Source organism: Micromesistius poutassou (assembly GCF_964030765.1).
Source record: "Micromesistius poutassou genome assembly, chromosome: 16".
NCBI classification, from domain to species: domain Eukaryota; kingdom Metazoa; phylum Chordata; class Actinopteri; order Gadiformes; family Gadidae; genus Micromesistius; species Micromesistius poutassou.
In genome coordinates this window covers 9,313,097-9,327,614 of record NC_140286.1, presented here as the reverse complement: position 1 = coordinate 9,327,614, position 14,518 = coordinate 9,313,097, and the positions used below count along the sequence as shown (strand labels likewise).

Genomic DNA, 14,518 nt, shown 5'->3' with positions numbered 1-14,518 from the left:
GAGAGAGAGAGAGAGAGAGAGAGAGAGAGAGAGAGAGAGAGAGACTATGCAAGTAAAACTAGGACAACCCCAGTCCTGGGGGCTTTCAGGTCTAACGCTTTTTTCCTTCTTCTGTTTGAAATATTTTAACATTTATAACATCCTCATATTCTCCATAATGAGCCCCCCCTTCCCCCTCCCTCGCAGGCTCTCTAATCCTTCTGGGATGAGGTCATCCCCATCGTGTGGGAACTGCGATGCGATTGGTTATGTAATCGCACCTGCTGCTGCTGCCTACCTTCTCTATGGAGTTCTGGGGTTCAGTGAGACCTGTGTGGATGTGGTCGAGATGGAATGCAGAAGCAGGCTAGGGCATGGTCGCTTTTTCCTCTCCAGTAACCACTGAGTCTTAGGTCCTCAGGTTTGAGATGCGTTAACAGCCAGCAAGAGATCACTGTGTTCTTGCAACATCTCTCTCTCGCTCCCTCTTAATCTCCCCCTCTCTCTTCTACTCTCTCTCCCCGTTTCTCTCCCTCTCTCTCCCTCCCTTCTCACCATCTTTTTTGGACTCCCTTGATAAACCCCTCCTCCGCATCATTTTCCTCCTATCTCTTTTCCATCCATGCGATGATGCTCTTGACCCTGAACTCCCCACCCCATCCCACCCCCTCCATCTCACTGTCCCTCCCCCTTTATCTCTGACTGTCATTCTCTCCTCCCTCACAGCTGCTCTAAGCTCCGTAAGTAAACACGAGCCACCATTTTTTTTTCGAGCTTCTAAACTGCTATTGGCTGGTTGATTGACATCTGTAGGATTGTGTAAAATAAAAAAGTAATACATTTCCGTTTTGTGAATATGAATATATTGAATATATATATAGAGTATATTCTGAATATGCCAATTCAATGAGTTATTGGTCCTTGTATGCAAAGCATATTTAATATGATATATTTATGTTATATATAAACATATAATATATATTTATATGTATTGCAAACATATTCCCACCTGTTTCTGTGCATAATGAGCAACTTGGTCTTATCCTGTCAAATGTCCAAGTTTACTCTCCTCCCACTAGGTGGTGGTAGAGAGCACTGTTTCGGATGAAGCCTTAATCTGCATGTCACTCGGCCAGCGCTCGGCAATAACATCTTGTCGGGTCATGCGGGGCGAATGAAGGCGTAGCTCGTTGAATAAATACAGGGGTATGTTCTGTTTGTTATCGTGTGGTTTCTTCAGTCGAGTTCGGGAACTCTCAAAAGCCATTGGCTATTGAGTGGGAGGAGAAGGGTTCATCCTGTGTCATGGTGTCTCGTCAGACCAGCCTCTAATGGAAAGCGATGCTGATGTGTGTCTCAAGGGGCCACCTATTCTAGAGGGTTCCTTTTTAGTCTTTAAATAGCCTGGTCATTTGCTTTCCATCAAAGAGAGTTGATGCCAAGTGTTTGTCCCTTTTACGAGTATTTCACTCATCTTCTCATGTAATACTGTGCATGCTGAGGTTTACAATTCAACAGGTGTGTGTATGAGTGTGTGTATGTGTGTGTGTGTGTGTGTGTGTGTGTGTGTGTGTGTGTGTGTGTGTGTGTGTGTGTGTGTGTGTGTGTGTGTAAGGGGGAGGGAGCAAAAATGAAATCACATATTTGATACACACAAAAAACACACACACACACACACACACACACACACACACCCACAAATACATTGTATATGCTTGGCCCAAATATTTGCTGACTTCTTTCCTGCACTGTAAATAAACGTCACCTTACAGCCCTGAAGGTGTTGATTTTACGCAGTTGTTAACCCCCAAGATAAGTGGCTTCAGATACAATTGTCTGCTGAACGACTATGTGTAATTGTAAAATGACAGGCCATGTTATTGATTCCAATGAGATTAACTGTCTAATCTCACGCTGCAAGGGCAGTTATGGCATCATGGGAGGCAAGTACAGTTAGGTGGAGCTTTATTTGAGTGTAATTTGTTTAAAATTCCATAGCTCCCCGTCAGCTAGTGAGTGAAATGCACTGTGAGAATAGTTTCTGCTTGACCCAGCCTCTCTATGAGACCATTTAGATTGTAGACTGATACCATATATTTTCAGACAAATCAGGACCCTTTTCCCTGATTGGTTGGGGAATCCATCTTGCTTGTCAATAACAGTTATGTGAATCAATGGCTGAGAAATACAGGGAGGGAGCAGAGAGTGAGGTTCTTTGTGAGGATGGGTTATTTTCAGATTCTCGCCTTCTTTTCTGCTTGCTCTCCTTACAAATCTCAATTCTTAACTACCGCACCTTTAAAGATGAAATATCTATGGTCCCACGGCGGGTCACTGCTGAAGGCCTCACTGCTCCGTGAAACAAGATATCCTGTCGATTGCTACTGGGCTGCCAATAATAAGCTTTTGAGCTGTTATACTCTGCCCATAATGCATTCATACACATAACACATCTCCTAAAACTGACAGACAATAACCACTTGATACGCTAGCATAGCAGGCAAGTTTTGTCTAGAAAGTAACCAAAACTTGAAACTTTGTTTTTGAAAACAAGAATATCCCTGACTTTCAATTGGAAACTCTACAACCATCTGCTTTTGGAGGACTTTAACAAACCCACATAGCTAGCCAGCACCACCCAAATATGGGGTTCCTTATGAAGCATGTGCATAAATTGAACAGTTGGGGAGGTAAAGAGGCCGCTGTGGCCGTTTCGGACAGGAAGGAGGAGTCTAAAGGCATGTCCCCGAGGAGAGGACCAGAGGACACTGATAGAGGAGAAGTGAGCAGATTGAAGTATCAGGTACATCATGTTCTCTAAATTGAAGAAAGGCACCAGGCCTTCTCCAAAGCTACATCGATTGACTAGGGAAGCATGTCGATTAAAATCTCTACAAACTGATGAGGTCTGATCCTCACCTGCTGGATCCCTTTAGAGGGGGAGAGATGTTTTGTTGTATCAATGAAGCAATTCATCCATTAAGCTGCTGTCCTACTAAAACAACAATAGATGAAGAATGCTAGCCGTCATTTTGGAAGGCCCCCAGGAATTGTCTGCAGAAAGTTCTTACACTGTGGTGTCCCAAAGCAAAGGGATTTAATACAAAACCGTTTTAATTTAATTAATTTTAATAGTAGGTTATACCAGTCAATAGGGGGTTAAATCAACTCACCAAAGGATTGAGCAGGTTAAAATACTAGGGAGTGGCATGCACAATAATATATTAATGAAATGTCAAATTATAAACAGAACTCTAGTCTTTTGGTAAATAAGATAAGATAACACACTGCTTTATTATTCCTAGATGGGAAATTCAGGAATAGCTGCCGGGGCTTTCTGTGGGCCAGATAACCCACAGAGCAGCTGCTTCTACAGAATGGATCATTTGTATTTTTACAAATGGAACCATGTCACCATGTCAGACACCGGACAGATTATCGCGGAACGCCATCTTTTAAATGCTGGATGTCCGGTGCACAGTTAAATATGGGCAGGCTGCGGGGTATGGTGTGCTGGAAAAGGTGTGCTCCGTGTGCACCCATGACGTGTGTGTGACATCAATGGAAGGAAGCCCGGCTAAGAAGGAGGCTTTATGTGGGGATTTGTTTTGCTTAGTTGGATCTCAAATTAGCCTGAGTAGATGAGTGAGGGATGGGTATGATAGGTCTCGACGACGTCTCGTTTCCCGAAGACCCCATTAAACATGGTCCTCCTCGGTTGGCCCTCCTTGGTTGGCGCATGCTTAAACAAACAAAATATTGTATATGGATATTAAGTATATTTTTAATTTGATGTTATTCGAATATCACAGCTCACATTCAGTAAGGTGTGAGATGATTTTGACTGCATATTTTTTACAATAGTATTGTAGTCCTAGTGCAATTTGTGGTTTTGCATCCTTAAGTAACTCTAATTCAGAGTTCTTGATTAAGGGGCTGGAACCAGGTATACTTGCTTTAAAATAGTTCACTTAATTTCAGATCAAATATTTTACACAGGGAAGTACTTTGTATTGGGATTTATCAAAATGCTTTTAAAATATAAATGTATGTTCTAATATATTGTCTAGAGCGTGCCATATCTGTTATATAGTTATATAAATGAACAGTATTTAGATGATTGCATTTGTGCAAAATCTATCGTAACATAAGACATTGTATCAATATGCGCTGTTACTTGTGGGTACGCTGAATGTTAGTTAGCTACATTATAAAGCAACAGCACCATGCATTAGCTAATACAGATCATTCTGTAGGTAACATTTATATTTGCTATGATTGGCACTCTCGTCTAAACCAATTAAAATAGCCCGGCGAGTTGATCAAATCAACGTAATGAGCCAGATCTGGTGAAGCCGGTGGATGCTCTTGATCGTTTAGATTGCAACATGCGTGTGTGCAATTGGCCACTCCGAGCTGACAGCATAAGTGTGGGGTGGTAAAACTGCCTTTAAGACACTGAGCTTTCCTAGGGGGCTTAGAACATGGCCACCTGCTTCCCCGCCTTCCTCTTAACCTCCTAATGCTTTCACCGTCTGTTGTGGCTACATCGTTTGGGAGGGACGTACGTAGACGCATGTAGACACTCTTGGAAAGTCAAAGTGAGACTGGATGGATGCAAATTCAGTCCGGATTTGTGAGATGCAAATGCAAAATGCTTAACCACTCCATGCACTGGTTCCGGTTTAAAGGTGACATATTATACCACCAGGTGAGTGTGATCAGCCATTACAAGCCGTTTTGAAAATGTGCCGCTTCTGACATCACAGGTGGGTGTGTCCACCTAGATGTGTGCTGGATAGATCAGTCTACCAGCCTACCCAGTGGACTGTAGCAAACGTTGCTCATCTATCTGTTATACATCTAGGTGGACACGCCCACCTGTGATGTCAGAAGAGGCACATTTTGGCGGCTTGTAATGGCTAATCACAATCACACCTGTGGGGTATACTGCGAACCTCGATTAGTGGGTTAGCGAGGTATGTTGCGCTCAAAGCCTGGGTTAGCTGGGACACGAAAGTCGCTCTCTTTTAGCGTCGCTGTATCACCATGGTGACTTATGCTGTCAACCAAACCTGGTCGGGAGCAGGTTTTCAGCTTAGTCTATCATGTTAGATCGGCCTCTTTTTACAATGTTGTCACCATTTGTGGGTTTTCCCGTGGACCTCGGCGCCCACATCGTGCAGGGGTCTCTCCGGAGACAGAGGGTCTTTCGGGACAGATACAATCCCTTGGCATTGCCTGAGAATTATTCTTTATGAGAGATACAGGTTCTCATCAGAGGGTATTCGCTATTTGTTCGTTCTCGTTGGACCTTATGTAGACAGTGCTTACTGTTGCGCAGTGTGTCTCGGTGAGAGAGTGGTGGAGTGGAGGTAGCGTGTCAGTCTTGAATTTCTGCATGCAGGGTTTATCTCCCAAGTAATGCGCATTTGTGTGAAGATTAAAAAGTCCCAAATCATGTCATATGGAATACTTATTCACTAAAGGTTATGGAATTATATTTTTGTGCTTATTTCGAACTTGAACCCATGTTCTCAAGGCCGTGCTGGCACCACATCTATGGGGGTAAAAGGCATGATGGACCGGCGGATTTGAACCCCGGTTGCTGGCGAAATGCGATACATTTCTTATATAGGGTGTAATTAAAGTTAATTCCCTAAATTATATTATATTATAATAGAACAAGGCAGGTTGGACGTTGCTTATGCATTTTGAAATCATCATCACTCTATTGGGATTAATGGCGAACAATTCATAATTTGCCATAGTTATTTTATAGACTATATGCAGAATCCTTTCACTTTTACGAATTTACATGATCGACTATTGTTCGCCAGCACGCCTCCCTAGCCAGTAAGTGCCTCAGATTTTTGAACTCCTCATAGGATTTAATTATGACTATCTGTTCCTCTTGAGTGAAATAGACTGCTCTTGCTCTATCCATTTTGTAAAGGTGAGTAAAATGACGCGATAAACGCCCCTTTCACGTGAACGCGCGTTGAACCTAAAGCGGAAAACCTGGCTCGACTAATCGAATCCTAAGTGAGTGTCGTAGTACCATTTAACTCTGATCGTGAGTTGCGTCTCTGTCGAGGTTTTCGAAAGAAAGCCTGGGTATGTTCAGCGAGGTACGTAGTATACCCCACAGGTGGTATAATATGTCCCCTTTAAAAAAGCACTGAGAACTACACATTGGGGGAATCACACTGGCCTTTGTGGTCCCTGCCTTATTTCATCACGTACATTTTATTCCAGTAAATGATACATTCAATAGTAACAATACATAGGCTGATAATTAAAAGTAAAAAACATTTAAGTTGAATGCAAATGTAAACTTGCACTAATAATTTTACACATTAACTAATTATGTTATCCTACAGTACGTTTTGGTGAGGTTTAAAGCCAGCACTAAACCATGGTACATTTTCAGATGGCTGTACTGAACAATATTTTTTCAATGACGCCCTGCTTCCAACTTTCCAAAGCAGAATCGAACGGGCTCAGGGGTTTGCCACAAAGAAGGCACAGTGGGCCAATCTGAGAGTCGCACTCTGAGACAAATACAGGCTTCCAGAAGTGGACTCTTATTTTGTTTTTTTAGTCATTTATATAATTGCTCGTTTTCTAAATGACCTGTCACAAAATTGTTGAAACCGAGTCTAAATAATTGCTTAATAATAATATAGATTTTAATATAAATCATATCACATAACTTGAATTCATATACATTAAGATTTAGATTATTTAGGACTTAAAATAAGTACATTTGTCCGAAGAAATGTACAATATAATGTACAACAACAATATATCGCTGTCGGTACAGTAAGGATGTTTATATATGAACAAGTGCCAAGCACTTACAATAGCTAGGTTAACCCATTCTCTGTATACAACAAAGATAACTAGGAAAGCTATCCCTGTATACAGCAAAGCTAGCTAGGATGCTACAAAATGCTACTATATTTAAGTGCCAGGACATACAACATACAATAAGTGTACATTATGTGCCAGGACATACAACATACAATAAGTGTACATTAAGTGCCAGGACATACTAACATACAATAAGTGTACATTAAGTGCCAGGACATACTAACATACAATAAGTGCGTTAGAGGGGTTGGTTTTAGGAGAGTAAGGGAGGAAGGCTATGCAGAGTCCAGAGTCCATATAGTGACTATAATAATACTAATAACTAATCATTTAAACTATACTACCAGTGCTAATGACCTGGGTATCATCATCATAGAACGGTTTACCGTAGGACCTCGCAAAGATGGTGGAGGAAGAGGAGAAAGAGGAGGGGGAACTACGAGTCCCTTCTGGGGAAGATTTAAGACATGGACGTGGACATCAACACCCAGGGCCTGGGCCTGCAGGTCCAGGCCACCACGATGGAGGGGAAGCAGGCCGCCGACGAGAGGTGCACCGTGATGTGAATGCTGTACGGACATCCCGGACATCCGTGTCTCGTAGCACATTTTGAGGCTTAATGTACGAACTGACTCCGATCGAAGATATGCCTCATTGGTTCATGAACTGCTCCAATGCAGCAGATGTGTCCAATGTGACAATTATGAATGTCATATTTTCAATATGACCCTTTTTGTTTTCGCCCTGTAGAGTTGAAGCGTTACAGTTTTCACATATTCCGATTTTTGTCTTTATCCAAATGGAACAAACGTATCTTCTTGTAAGGGTTCAACAAAGTGTGCAGTTAAATGAACAGTAAAACATGGTCGGGTCATGGAAGGTCGGACTTAATCTAATCTAATCTGAGTGGTTGCTGGGTGAGTCTTTACTAGTTGATGGCTGTTGTGACAAACACCACGATTAAAAGATAAAGAACCGACAGGTTTCAAGGGGTTTTGTCTCTGCTAATGAGGCCGAAAGCATGGGCTTAACTGACAATCAAACAAACATATATGTCCTCAGCAATAAGGTCGATGAGCGAGGGCTAGCAACGCCGTCTATTGATTAGCTAACAGCTAACAGTAGTTTGAATGGTACACTCTATTAGCATATCAATTATGGGGACATATGCCCAAGCACGCTTTTCCCCCTGTAAATATATAAAATGTTATACTAAATATTATTTGAGTGTATTCATTTACATAAATTACACTTCAATGACAATATTATATATTCAGTAAAAAAAATAGCACAAGTGTCCAGGCGGTGCCACCACCCCCCCTCAGCACGTTGCCCCCCCTCGTGATCCCTGCCCCTTTCCTTCTTCCTCTTCCTCCCGGTCTTCCTCGGGCGCCATGCTGTTCCCCAACCCCCTTTCCCCCTGTAAGCTGACACAGCTCCTTTGGACGTTAGCGGCCTGCCTCCTAATAGGATCACCGCGGATTAACCTGTCATCTGATAAAACTAAGAGGCTCGATAGCTACGCTGCGCCATCTTAACCAATTTGCACTCAATTAGGATAATGGGGGGAAAATCGAAAAGAGGGGCAGCCTTAATATAATATGTGTTATGTGTTAATATGATTATTCACCCAATGTTTTCGCGTCAATGCGTTCAAGCACTCGGGGCGATATAGGGATCTTGTTATGCAAATCACAGTCCTGCACAGGTTACTTCAATGTACTTGTGTGGAGCTATAAGCGAAGTGTGCATCTGAAATATAGCCTCTATAAAGCCTGAATTGCCTCTCATCAGAGGGCAATTCAATGCCCACTCAAAGCTAGAGATTAACAGTTTATTCTCTAATTGGCCGTTCGCAAGTCGTTAGCATAGAGACACTCTTGCACACGCAGGGGTAACATAAACGATATGAACATTTGCAGAGAGGAGGGAGGACATGAAATAGATGACTTAACATTAAAAAAAGACCAATATATATCAAGGTTTAAAACAGCCACAGGAACAATGCTGTATCCAAGTAATTTAACCGATTGCCATTAAGCTCATTGAGCTCACTTAATGAGCACTGTGGGACAGGTCATTAAGGGAGCTCCTTTTAATGAGTTAGCAATCACCTCCATAATGTGTCCTAACCTGCCGCGTCTCAGCCTCACTAGCAGAGGCTGAGGCAGGACCGTCCCAGCATCAAATACAACACACAGCACACGATAAGAATTGATCATTAGGATGCAGTTAACAATTTGACGATGTTCAAGCGTGTGCCCTTGCTCCGCCGTTAACAGGACAACTACTTCTAATACAACTGATCATTTTGGTTTTATGTATTCATATTTCGATAGTTATCATTTGTTCTATGTACAATGAATGTTGTTCATGTGTAAAAATGCATTAAATATCACCATTTGTATTGCTACAGAGTAGGGTTCGCTCCAGATACATGAGTTGATGTCACAGGAAGTGAAGTCGTTAGGCTCATTAAGGACAGGCTTGATCTCTGAGACTCCTGGCAGCCACGGCTTTGAGTGGGGGCAGCTTCAGCTACAGGAGACGAGCACATGTTTCTATATCTGCAACTCCAAAGCCCCTCTCCTCCCCAAGAGCTAAAGCATATTATTATTAGAATATGAACAGAGGTTCAACTCTATAATACTCTCTCTACGTACACAATTATCCCAAATGGTGCCGTTTCATCTCATCTTGATACAACAAAATTATATTTGAAGATAAAACAAATTGAAATAAACTATTCTGCCTGTATTTTATCTCATTCTGTGCTTAACTCTTTGCCATTTGGACCCGTGTCCGACCAACCAGCAAGGCACATGAATGTATCAAAAGTTAGCAGTCTTCAAAGTACTTCTCAAGCTCAACAAGTCGGTAAATAAAAAGCTTGGAGGAAACAATGAGCAATTCAGTTCTTTTGCTTTTTTGCCCTGATGTTGTACCTCACTTCAAAACGCGGAGGTGCACGGAAGGCAGTTTGTGTCTGAATCCAACTGTTTCTATGAATACAAGTCTTTACTTTGTGTAGTCATTCTAGTTAGAGTCCATCTCTGTGTCTTTACCCCCCCCTCTTACATTGTCTATAATGAAGGGATTAGCGAAAACTCTCAGTACGAGCCATTATCTTTCGGACAATAGACTTTTTGAAAGAAAGTTTTGTTAAGGCTTCATTAGCGATGGCCTCCCTCTGTGGTCTGAATGCAGGGCACATTTGGAGCAATTACTTGACCAGAAAACAACCGTCAATCATTCTTAAAGGGGAAGGAGTCCAATTAATAAACCTCTTAAACCCTTTTGGTTTTACATCCACTGCCCTGCAAGCTTCTGGTGTCCCGTGCGGTTGAAGGAGAGTTTTGTCCACTCAGAAAGACATTCCATCAGGTTGTAAGACAGGGGGTCCAGCAGTGATTCCTTTGCTCACTTGGGCGCAGGGGATTCTCGAGGACTTAATGGGGGAGTAGCAAGTGCCTTACAGTAGCCATCCTGAGTGTCTTTGGCCGTCATTTGTCTACTTATGGACTAGTGAGTCAACATGCACACAGCCTAGCCCCTGCAGCACCATCGTGATAGAGGGTAAGTTATCGAGCTTGACTGCGTTTCAGATAGATTGGTGACTCTGAATATTTCAGTGTTTGCTGGGTTTTCATGTAAATCGATTTGATTTCAGTTTTGCAGAAAACAAATGTTAAAAGTAATTATATTGATCGGGTTTCTGAAGAAGCTCTAATTTTTTTGACTTGATTTAGTACTGTATATTGGTTTGGTTTAGTTGGTTTTGTACGTAATTATAAGATTTAGTTGTAATTAATTAAGTATTTTCTATTACAACCATAGATTGGATTCATCTTTAAACTAAATACAAAACACAACACCAATATATACGTTAGAGCAAAAAGATAGGCTAGCCACAGCAATATTCCAACAGTAATATAACAGTAATATTCAAAAGTCACATTGAACAACAAAATGATGCAATGCAATGTACAATATTTAAATGATCTTGCAGATCATACAAGCCATCATTTTAGTTACTTTAATGCTCTTAGTATTACATTTTCCATTATAATTTCACCAAGACTATTTCTGACTTTCCCCATTTCCCTGTTGCAGCTAACAACGTTAAGTCTAGGACATTTTTCCTTCAACTTTTCCGAAGTGAGACTGGAAGGAAGCCGTTCCCCTAGGCCTCAGCCTTTAACCCCGGAGCGGCGAGGAGAGACCACTCAACACTGGGAAAAGTCGCACTTTCTTTCCTCCTGACTGCAATTTGTTGCTCATCTCAACATTATTTTTTCCTGTTCTTAACACGAAGAGGAACACCCTCTCGGATGCATTTGTCAATGGATACCCTCGGTATGGTGGACGATGGTTGCCTGGACAACTACGACATGTCAAAGGGTGTGGGTCTGAGCGGCGGGGGCCGGGTCCACAGCATCGACGTGATCCTGGGATTCAGTAAAGACCAGGACCCGTTGCTCCAGCACGCGGGGGAAGTCCACGACCACAAGGTGAACGGGGGTAACCAGGAGGACTCTGAGAAGCAGGCGTCCTCCGATCCATACAGACACCTTTCAGACCTGGGCGACAGCACAGAGCATTCCACTTTCGACGGTGAGTGGGAAAGGCACACGTCCATGGGCAAGCTCTCTATTAAAGTGTTAAGTGTTATAAGTGTTGTGTTAACTGTGGTACTTATCTTGCCCTTTGATATAATTCACCAGTGACAGCAAAAACGTGTTTAAACCATTTTTGGAGACATTTTTGGAACCCTGTTGACTAACCCTGTTGAGGTCTACCATTTTGAAAACAAAACAGACACACTTAAAGCCTTTCTAATATTGTTGAAGAAGGAATTTAAGTATGACGATGTGGAGTTTGTGGAGATGACGGCTGATTTAAGCAGCCTCGGCTGACCTGAGTTTGGGCTGTGGGAGGCTGCACACCTGTTGCACATTGATTTATCAATGATTGATTAATCAATATGCACGGGTTAGACCACACATCACCACACACACTCAGAGAGAGATCCCCTGCATGTCAACCAGGTCATGTATCATTGTCTACAAACTTTAACATATACCAGTATTCCGACATTGTCTTGGAGAGGAGCCCAGTAAAAGTCACCTAGGTGGAGTGTGGCAGCAACCTAGGTGGTGTGTGGCATTGGCTTTATTACACTGGCACCCAATATGGGGCCTCTCTGGACCACCACAACGCAGGGTGGTGGTGTTGAAAGCCAGTTTATGGTACGGTTTGCAGATAATGAAACATGACACTGATGCTTCATGTTGACAGGCAGGAGCTTCAAGCTTTATTGAGCTAACATTCAAGCTAAAATAAGAAGGTTTAGCAAAGCATAGCATTTACTATGCTAACTATCAATCAATACTACTGAATTATGTATGGTCGCAGAACTATTCTTTGGTGCTGATCATTAAATCTTTCACTTCTCACAACCATAGAATATGATGCAATCTAAGAGTCAATATAAGGATGTCCCAGAGGTTCAAACTGTGTAAAGTTCTAATACACTAAAAGTAAATCATTGGGTAATTTGTGTATTTTACACAGGATGTTGAGGAGATCGAGTTTCTAGGTTCTGTATGGATGTATTCATTTATATTGACGGGATATGATTGTGATCCTAAAAAAACATGAAACCCCCATAACATATAGGAATTTAACATCTAGATTTGTACCCTTATTTTGTAGCCTTGGATTTACAGGTTTAACTAGCAGCATATGTCTTGGTCGGATTACTCTCAACTTAAAGGAAGATTTCAGTGAAAGATGCATTGGGATAGGCTTTAATGCTTTTGCAGACCCTTAACCTTTGTTCACTTCCCAAGCATTAGCTTGACAGATCCCTAGCCTCAACCCTTCAGTTGAATTAACAAACCATTTACGTCTTACAAATGACTTTGTGTCATTTATGAGGAAGCCTAGACTGGAAATAGGGATTCAAACCTAGCACCTTTCTGATGGGTTATGTGTCAATAATAATAATTTTGGTATGAACTTTAAAGAGTAAGACATACATAGACACGTTTTGAGTGCAATGCCATGGAAATGTATCCGCTTCCTTGGATGCAACTGACGCAAGCGCGACCGACGTGATGGTTAGATGAGATGAAAGAAGTATTGTTTACTTTCCCTTGGCCAGTAGACCATGGCAGGCCTGGCTGGGGTCACTCTCCTCTTGAATAGAGACAAGGGGAACCCCGTTGCTTGTCATGTTAGCATCAGCCATTGTTCCACGTCCATCCAATTCATCCATTCATTGATTTACTTTACCAGTGCCTTACTTATCGTAGATTGGAATACCAGATACAATACAAAGTAATATGTTGTACCCAAAGAAGAAGAAGAGCTCCCCAAATATATATTCTGGCACCTTGGAGCTACGACAAGGTGGCTATTGAAAGATTTGTGTCATAATGTTTCATTAGTGTGTCATAATCAAGAGTTCTGAATAAGCTTGCTTCAGAAATTAAGCAAAGAAAACTCCTCTTAGGGTGATGATGCACTTCAACATACTCACCTAGCATTCTGCATGAAGTACAGATTATCAACATAATGTAACAATGGCTTTCATTGGGTCTCTCCGTGATCGCAGAGTCTAGCCTTTTCTCCGGGGACAAGTGCGAGGAGGGGATGGGTGACCTTGCAAAGGACTTGGGTGACAACGAGGGTTCCCCGGATCCCTGCAGAGACGACGACCACCCTAAGAAGAAGCACCGGCGAAACCGCACCACCTTCACCACCTATCAGCTCCATGAGCTGGAGAGGGCCTTCGAGAAGTCCCACTACCCGGACGTCTACAGCCGGGAGGAGTTGGCCATGAAGGTCAACCTGCCGGAAGTCCGTGTTCAGGTAAAGGAGGCTCTTGATGGCATAGCAAGCAGAACGTGTCATGTTTGTCAACTAGTGTTTGCTAACCTGCTCCGTCTTCCGTCCAGGTTTGGTTCCAAAATCGCCGAGCCAAGTGGAGGCGCCAGGAAAAGATGGACACCAGCAGCATGAAGCTCCACGACTCCCCCATGCTCTCCTTCAACCGCGCCCCCATGCCCTCCAGTGTGGGTCAGATGACCAACAGCATGCCCCTGGATCCCTGGCTGGCCTCGCCCATGTCCAGCTCCACACCTCTACACACCATGCCCGGGTTCATGGGCCCACCTCAAGGCCTGCAGCATTCCTACTCTAGCCATGGCTTCCTAAACACCCCACCCGGGATGGTCCAGGGTATGCAGTCGATGCCCCCGCCTCCCTATCAGTGTCCGCCCAGCTTCAATGACAAGTATCCCATGGAGGACGAGAGGAGCTCCAGCATCGCAGCACTGAGGATGAAGGCCAAAGAGCACATTCAGTCCATGGATAAAACATGGCAACACATGTGATCCGCTGGGGATACCGCAGCTTACCGAATGGATCTTAATGCTGCTCCAGTAAATGTTTACAACAAAATGTTGGCGGGTATTTGGGGATGTTCCTTTGAAGAGGAGAATGGCATCACCTTGAATGTTTTGGACAATTTTGTGAGGATAATGGGCAACTCTCAAAATGAACTTTTTGTGATTTATATTTTCTAAATGATAGAATGGATTTTTGAAAATTTTGAATTCTGTAACCATTCCGACATGACTATTTTGTTTTTTCTCAT

At 42.7% G+C, this 14,518-nt stretch overlaps 1 protein-coding gene across 1 annotated transcript; it reads left to right on the top strand.

The window, feature by feature from the left end:
* Positions 1-11,186: 11,186 nt before the first annotated feature.
* Positions 11,187-14,255, top strand: rx2 (retinal homeobox gene 2; the record flags this gene model as incomplete). Its single annotated transcript, XM_084481211.1, has 3 exons — positions 11,187-11,469; positions 13,475-13,731; positions 13,818-14,255. The coding sequence occupies 3 exons, from the start codon at positions 11,187-11,189 to the stop codon at positions 14,253-14,255; spliced, it is 978 nt and encodes a 325-aa protein (XP_084337337.1).
* Between the last annotated feature and the right edge of the window lie 263 nt (positions 14,256-14,518).